The 8929-nt window shown below is 41.2% G+C and overlaps 1 protein-coding gene across 1 annotated transcript in view; it reads right to left on the bottom strand.

Moving 5' to 3' along the window:
- Positions 1-4834: 4834 nt before the first annotated feature.
- LOC113063839 (follistatin-related protein 4-like) overlaps positions 4835-8929 on the bottom strand; it is a 168721-nt gene continuing 164626 nt past the window's right edge. The window contains exon 16 of the mRNA XM_026234207.1: positions 4835-8866. Coding sequence (XP_026089992.1) covers positions 8164-8866 — 703 coding nt within the window. The 3' untranslated portion in view covers positions 4835-8163. The remainder of the gene's footprint in view (positions 8867-8929) is intronic.

Raw genomic sequence — 8929 nt, 5'->3', positions numbered from 1 at the left:
GCATTTGTGCTCATAGTTTTATTGACGCCTCATTTATCAATCTAATGTAGAAATGAGCGCAGATCCATATGCACAAATAGACTTATGACAGAGATTGTGTGTGATTCATGAAACATTTGTAAGCTGCCAATCCAAAAAGTATATTTCTAACAGTATAGCCTATTTAGTTCCCCTCAGTCTACAGCAAATATTTAAAATTTAACGGTATTCAGAACCTGTGCCCGAAAATTGCCGCCACTTGGAGGAATCGTCCGTGTCTCCTGTTCAAGGCCTGTAAGCTGTTGGTGGCACTTGCTGCCAAGGCTTACAGTGCTGCGGGCCAATCTGCCTCTGCCCTGCATGCCATGGCTATCCTGCAGGTACATCAAGCAAAGGCGCTAAAAGCAATGCACGAGGGTGGTACCGACCCAAGATTGATGCAGGAGCTGTGCACGGCGACTGACTTCACCTTACGGGCAATGAAAGTCACGGCGCGGTCCCTCGGAAAGGCAATGTCCGCGTTAATGGTCCAGGAGCGCCATCTCTGGCTAAACCTAGCCCGAGATGAGAGACGTCAACAAAGCACATTTTCTCGATGCTCCCATCTCCCAGGTGGGCCTTTTCGGCAACACTGTCAAGGACTTTGCCCAGCAGTTCTCGGCGGTGCAAAAGCAGACTGAGGCCATTCAACACATCTTGTCCCGACGTGATCCTCTGGTTGCCACCATTCCGTCGTGGCCATCCCCTTGCATCCTCCACACCAGCTCCGCCCCACGCTGAGAGTTCTTCAAGGCCACAAAATCCTCTAGGAAGACGACAAAGCGGCCTTGACACGGGCAATTCTGAGATGTGGAAGACTGTTCTTCAGGAGCTGGCGGAGACAGTGCAACTCCTTCCCCCAGAGAAGGGCCGGGTGGAGAATCCTCAGTTTTCTTTTCTTTCTGTTCCACCTCTAGTCCATCGGCTGGCGGCACCCACTTTTTCAATAAAAGAGCAATTTCCCTTTCCTCTGAGTTGCAAAGCTCATGGGTTGACAATGAGTGACACACTGCCTCCTCATTCTCACCCACGACGCCCCCTTTCGCCATTGGTCAAGAGATGCAACGCCTCTCCATGCATCTCCTTCGGGACTGGGCACAACTGGGCATGTTCGTCTCACCAGCAGTGCTGAACTGCCTGAGTTCCTTCAGAGGCAGGACAGTGGTACCACTGAAACACTTTCAGAGGCTCCCGGGGCATATGGTATCCTGAGCCACAGTCACGCCGCTCGGATTGCTTCATATTAGGCCAGTTCAGCACTGGTTGCACTCCCGAGTCACGAGATAGGCATGGCACCTCGGCAGACCCCCCTGGGCACGAATGCATTGGCACACAGCTGGCCTCAGGCTCTACACAAGTATGCACTTCCCCCAGTGAGCCATGCTCACACAGACACTGTGCAAGGTCAGGGAGGACGAGGAACAGGTCCTTTTGGTTGTGCCTTACATTCCACCCGGACCTGGTTTTTGGAACTCATGCTCCACGTGACAGCCCCTCCCTGGCACTACCCCTGAGAAGGAACCTCCTCTCTCAGGGGCTTGGCACCATTTGGCACTCGCCACCTTGAAAGTGTATGTGGCTGCCATTGCAGCCCATCACGATGGCATGACGGCCGGTCCCTGGGGAGGCATGACTTTATTGCTAGGTTCCTGAGGGGTCCCAGAAGGTTAAATCCTCCAAGGACACCCCTGATACCCTCCTGGGACCTCTCTATTGTTCTGGACTTTTGGTCCCTTTGAGTCACTGGATTCAGTCAAGCTTTAATTCCTGTCTCTCAAGACAGCGCTCCTGATCGTGCTCACTTCCATCAAGAGGGTCGGGACCTCCAAGCATTTCCGGTTAGTGAAGAGTGCCTTGTGTTTGTGCCGGCCTACTCTCACGTTTTCTTGAGACCCTGGCCTGGATATGTGCCTAAGGTTCCCACCACTCCCTTCCGAGACCAGGTGGTGAAACTGCAAGCAATGCTCCTGGAGGAGGCAGATCCAGCCTTGACATTGCTATGTCCCATAAGAGCGCTTCGCATAAACGTGGCCTGCACCCAGAGCTTCAGAAGCTCTGAGCAGCTCCTGGTATGCTATGGAGGTCAGCAAAAAGGGAAGTCGGTCTCCAACCAGAAGTTGGCCCAGTGGTTAGTGGATGCCATCGCCTTGGTGTACCATTCCCAAGGCGAGCTGTGCCCCCTGGGGGTGAGGGCTCACTCCACACGGAGTGTGGCCTCCTCCTATGTGCTCTGTAGCAACCTTTTCCTAAGGCTCACTTCCCCATTGTTCTGCCAAGTGGAAAAAACAAATAAGGAAGATTTGAACCATTTTTCATTAAGCTTGAAATCCCTTCAACTAACTTTTTGTGGACAGAACAGCAGCATGGCCTTCCGGTACCAAGGTCAGTGTATTTGCGCTGGGGCTTTGGGAAGGTTACGACCTTAAGCATAGCTTTTGTGACATGCTACGGCTTGTCCAAAATTGCAGTGCCACAGGGTTGTGACGGTGTTCAGGTTGTGGCATTTTCCATAGGACCCCATATGTTGTTCGACATAACTCGTAGTGACCGACAGATAGGGAACATCTCGGAAATGTATGTAACCCTCGTTCCCTGATGGAGGGAACAGAGACGTTATGTCCCAATGCCACAACCTTAAACCATTTGCTGTTGCCGGGACATGTTCTCGACTCCTCAGCGTAAAACCTTAATGAGTGGATGCAGCTGTCGCCTATTTATACACGTAGGCATTTGGAGTGGCTCAGGTATGTTAAATCCACTAGCCAATTTTCATTCGCGTTTTCTCTTAAACTCAGAGATGATTGGCCTCCCAAGTGAGACCCCATATGTCATTTGACATAACTCATAGTGACCGACAGATAGGGAACATAAACGGCATTGAGCTCACAGCCTGTCTCATTCCACAAGAATCCAAATGTTTCCTTTTTTTCGTATTTGTTACATTTGGTTGCTAAACTATTATTCATTATGTAGCCTAAACCAAGCTTTATACTTCAATTATGTTCTAATATCCAGGTAATATCCTTCACATGTGCAAAAAATGTTTGTTTGGGTGTTGCACGCTGACAATGTGAACCTTTTAAAATAAACGTTTATGTTTGGTTGACTGATGTTTAGTTTGATGATAATGGCTGAAATGTCAGGCAACGTTAGAACTAATGTTGTTTGTGTCAGTGTCAGACACCTGTGCAATCAGATCAAAACAAATAAATATATGAAGAAAATAAATACAAAGGATTACGAGTGACACAAAAACGAGCGTAGTCTATACTTTTTTCCCTTTTGTTAATCTGTTAATTATAGCCCATTATATATTTTGTTGTTTTCCTGTTTATTTTATTCCTTTTATAGACTATAGACACAGAAGCGCTGCAGGTGCATGATGTGACAATGTGTGAATCCTCATGGTCTATTATTTATACTGCTATTCAAGCATTTAAAGCTAAAGCCTGTGAATAAAACAAAAGACATTCTAATCTTATTGGTCAGTGATCGGCTAACGAGTGTCGGTCAGAAAAATAACCTAAATTAACAAAATGCTGTCATTCTACAATTCTTAACCAGATTTATATGCTGCGCGCAAGTTCAGGCTAAAAAAAAAAATTGCGTAAACGAGCTGAGACCAGACGTGAGATTTGATCATAGCCACCGTTCACGTTAATATTAATAAATTTCAAGTTTAGATTTTCTGTTGTACATTCATTTTGTCAATGAGGCTTATTGTGTCTGATTGTAACCCTTAACGGGAAATCAGTCACTTAAAGGTTCACCCAAATTTTTTTTTAATTCACGCACCCTCAGGCCATCCAAGATGTAGGGGACTTCTGTAGAACGGATAAGAAGCTTTTTAGCTTAAACTACAAAAAAAAAAAAAAAAAAAAAACTGAAACTCTTGCCTGAAATGCTTTTTTTGACTCTCAAAGTGTCAGTAGCTACTAAATAACATTTTATGAAATTCAGCTAAACCTTCTTTACTGGGTAACACTTTATAATAACTGCACACTATTAATCATTAATTAAGCAATAGTAACAGATAATTCATAATTTCATTTGTAAAAGCTTTACAAGGCACAAATAGTCCTCACTTTAGATGAGCTCACAAAAATAGTTAACTAACAACTACATATGTTTTATAACTACCTGAATTAACCCTGAATTACAGTAGAAATACATGTAAATAATCCATTTATTAACACTATAAGTAACTATTACTATATGTCTGAATAAAAAGATGTATGAATGCACATTTAAATAGTTTATTAATCATTTACTTACAATTTCTAAGTGATCTTATGAACCACTGACAACTCCTTAATAACTGGTGTGTAAATAATGCTATACTTAATTTAGAAATGATAAATTGATCATTAATAAAGTATGAAAAAACAATTATTAAATACATTATAAATATGCTTTTAAATCAGGTATAAAGCATTTATATCTGTATTTATAAACTGCTTATAAGTGTCTATTAATGTTCTATAAATGATGAATTAACTGTTTCCTAATGCTTAACTTATGATTAATAGCACGAAGTTATTATAAAGTGTTACCCTTTACGGTTCTGCTGAAGAAAAAAATATCACGTATTATTATTTAACTGTAAGTTCACTTAGTGGATGAGTACAACACCCAGTTTCATAGAATTTAAATTTATACATAACTTACATTTGAGAAAAAAGTACACTGTGAAAGAACGAAAGGCTCATTTCAGTAAAAGTAATTACTGTGTGACATTTTTTTTTTCCTTAAGCGTAGTTGTTCCTAGTAAAGATTTTAATTTCATTAAAGCCACACACTGCAAATCGTTCTGGTCTCATCTTTTATTGTAAAACTGGAAGAAATATACATATCCCAGGCAACACTATATTTACATTATACAATAAAGGTATCTATACAACCATTGCTAATAAATCACTTGGCTGTATCCGGATCTCAGGAATCTGTTGGATAATTTTTATTTTTATTTTTTTTTATGTTTGTTACAGGTTAACAGATACTTAGTTGAAATTTCATGGTCATAATAATTTTAGTAGACTGTGTTCTACATCCCATGAAGCACATCTGTGAATTAAGTAAAGCCACTATATTTTGAAAAGTGTAACATTTCACAATTTTACGATGTATTAAATTAAAAGTACATAACACACACACACACACAAATTAACAGAACATGGTGCTGCTTGACCACTAGACAAGCTGAGAACTAGACGAGATCTTTGCTGGTTGGTGTGGTCAGCTACACTACAAGACAAAACAAAACCAATCAATCAATCATCAAAAAAAAAATTACTCCGTTGAAAAACATCAATATTTCAACAGTTATTGCCTTAATGCTGAAAAATGTGTTGCATAGAGATATAGATTAACCAGCTCAAAGACAGCTAAAGACTGTTAAAGATGATTTCATATAAACAAACACACACATGTAATCATTTCTCATTGATGAGTTTAGGCCCTTGGCATTTTGTCATGATTGAAATGGAAATGTTTGAAAGATCATTTGGTGTAATATTCATGTGAATTTAATGAGAATAAGTGGTGCTAACTCACACACTTAAGGACCAGGTTTTATTCACCATACACAATGTACTTCTGGAGAAACAAATCTTACACATATACAGAATTAGGCAATAAAAGCCAGCATGAGGGTGTATGTCAGAACAAATACACCAACATCATGAGAGCTATACTATTAATCATTTAAAAATTAACTCAGTTAAGAAAAATATCGGAATAAATCAGATAAATACAAATCTAATCTAAATGAAGTGTTAAAAATGAAACAAATAAAGCCTTTGGTTCTTGACCTGTTGATTAACAACTGCAAACGCAGCACTTCATGTGCCTCAAATTTGCCAGCAGTTCAGGTAAACACAATAAGAAGTGTTTTAATGATGCACATAAACAGAGATTAAGGTGTTGAACAAGTCTGTAACACACTAAAAAACAAATGTACATGACGAGCACAAGAACAGGCTGAAACTGGCTGAGGACAAGAGGATAATGAAGAAAAATGGATGTGGACTTAAATGTGACTCAATGAGGCACAAGATGCTTCATTTCTGCCTCATTGGCAAAAGTCAGGCTGGCATTTCAGTGCTAAAAAGAACTGTGAACAAATAATACAGGCACACACACACACACACACACACATAATGCAGACATTGTAAAATAACGGCATATTATGTGCAGGACATACTGTATTATTGTACAAAATGTGTGCAGCTAGTTTAGTCTTGAACAAACAACAGATTTATGTCACATGATTTTGAAACTTTTAATGGAGAATCCTCCCACAACATTTTTTTTAAATTAATTTCCTCCACTCACACTGCTTTGAGTACACAATGGCTGGGAATAAATTCAGCTTTCTGGTTCAACCCAAAATGAAAATTTGCTGTTAATGTACTCCTCCTCAGGCCATCCAAGATGTAGGCGACTACATGTTCAGTTTCTTGCACAGACTGATCTTTTTCACCTAAATTATTTTTTAACTCTTAACCGCTTACTTGCATTTTATGAGTCATGAAGGACTGTGGTTTCGATTAAAAATCATAATGTTCTACTGAGGAAAAATGTCACCTACATGTTTGAGTACATTAACAGCAAATTTAAATTTCTGGGTGAACTATCCCTTTAAAAGCCAGACATAGAGGACACAAACTCAAATCGCTCTATGGTTAATAAACTGTATGCAGGGCACATTTATTCAGCGGTTGTTAGCCCACTGAGTTTAATTCGATTTGTTTGGGCCTTAAATTGGTCGGATCTGTGTCCAGTTTAATGTTCATTGAGGTCTAACCATCTGGCTTCCTAAAGTAATATTGTAGTCATGCATATCTGACTGAGTTTGAAAGCACATTCAAAATACCAGTTAAGCCATTTTGTGTCGAACAGGACGATTTAAAGCTGTGCTTGCGGTTGTCTCAGTAGTGATAATAGTCTGTTCAGTGCAACAGTGCTCTAATCTGGTTCATGTGTGTCCAATGTACTGAAGGTTTTCTGTTGCCTTTCATGCTCTAGATACGTTTTTTTTTTTTTTTAGCACAGTTGAACCCATTGCCCGTCTATTTTTATTTAACAAGAATATACTTTTCTTTTATTGTTGTTTGCTATTCTATTCTCAGGCTTCGCATTTTAATGTAATACATCAATGTAGGATTACTTTAATAAAACTAAAGTTTGTGCTCAGATAGAACTGATGCAAAACTGATCCACACACATTTTTTTCTTTTATTGCAGGCGTTTCCATTGACTTTTATTGTTTTTAAACTGAGCTAATGATATTTTCTATCCCCCAACCTTTACACAAACCTCTGCATTTTGGCATTTTCATTAAGACATAATGTAGTAGGTTTATTAAACCATTTTCCTGCTCCACACAATGGGTTTTTATCCTTTTGGGGACATTTGATGAAAACCTGAACAACACACACTAACACAAATCCTATTTCTAAAAGAAATAATTTAAATAAAAAAACAAAGATGTATTGTAGGATTTGTCCTATATGATGTCCCTTTAGCAAACATTTGGGGATGACTGTGTACCCAAAATGTAGCTCCACAAAAATGCAAACACACACATAGAGATCTTTGAGGACGACAAAAGTACTCACCTCATTACAAAAAGGAAAATGGTAAGATGTTTATTATTATGAAGAGATGTACTAATTACTGTAAAACAAAAAGTTGTTGAATTCTGGAAACAGTGGGATGAGGCAAACAACACAGTTTTCTACACTGACAAAATGAGACATGATGCTGATGTGGACACATTTCCTGCAGTGACTATAGTGAACACACTGAGAAAAAAAAGAAAATCACTCAAACTTTAAAAAGCATTGTGCATAGTTCAGTCATCACCTAACCGGCCTGCTGCCTAACACTATTTCTGCTAACAAGGAAGTGCAAAAAAAACTCAAATTAGTTCACTGTTGCACTGAAGGGTGTCTACGTTCATTCCCTTGTTGTTTAAGGTTTCTTGTCATTGAATGTGTGTGTACCTACAGTATACAGAAACCCGCATGTGTTCTTTTAACTCACTACTAGGATCGAGTCCATTGGCATCCCTTAAAGGATTTCCCAAGCTTTGGCCGAGTCGGCCGGCGCAATCCTCTGCAGAACCGGCCCGCGGTACGCCGCTCATACCTCGCCCACCCAGACCACTGTGTTCCCTCTCTTGACGTCTGACACCTCACAGTGAGGGCTGCTCTGTTTGCCGTCCAGAACGAACAGGGACTCGGCCGACGACGTGACCAAGTAGCGTCCAAACACCCCGCTGGAGACCACCACCCTGTTGGCGTCTCCCCATGGCCAGCTGGTGTCCGGAATTGGATCCTTGACGTTCTCGAGGGCTTTCGTTCTTCCTGATGCCAGATCTGAGAAAACCAGCTTGGAGCCCTGCGCCGAAGAGGCCACGATCATGTACTGGTTGGCCTCTGTGAAGGACGGCTGAAACTCCAAGTCTGCGAGGGGAATCGAGACGTCCGCTTCGTGACTCGTCCGCAGCTCGCCGTTGAAGGAGATGGTCTGGACTTGGAGCTTTCCGCGCCGCTTGTCTACAGAGACGATGAAGCGGCCATCTGGAGAGATGAACGGCTGGCCGTTGATGTTGGGATTGGGTCCAATGACCTCGTCGCTTACGCTGTCGATGAGAAGCTGTGAGCTCGGACCCGAACGGTCCTCGACTTGGCACTCGATAAAATAGTAGCCGCTTAAATGAGTGTAGGCCATGCTGGCTGGAATACAGCTGTAGTTCTTCAGACTGATGGTCTTGATGAGGCGGAGGGTCTCAAGGTCGATTTTATGCACCGCAGGCTCCGATTTTAAGTAGACAAAGCCAAACCTGAGATGACAATGGTCAAAGACAGGTTAATGATCTTTATGCAGATTTATTAAGTGCTGCACT

The sequence above is a fragment of the Carassius auratus genome, chromosome 46 (genome assembly GCF_003368295.1).
Source record: "Carassius auratus strain Wakin chromosome 46, ASM336829v1, whole genome shotgun sequence".
NCBI lineage: Eukaryota > Metazoa > Chordata > Actinopteri > Cypriniformes > Cyprinidae > Carassius > Carassius auratus.
The sequence above is the reverse complement of the archived record's forward strand: the minus strand, read 5'-3'. Positions and strand labels throughout refer to the sequence as shown.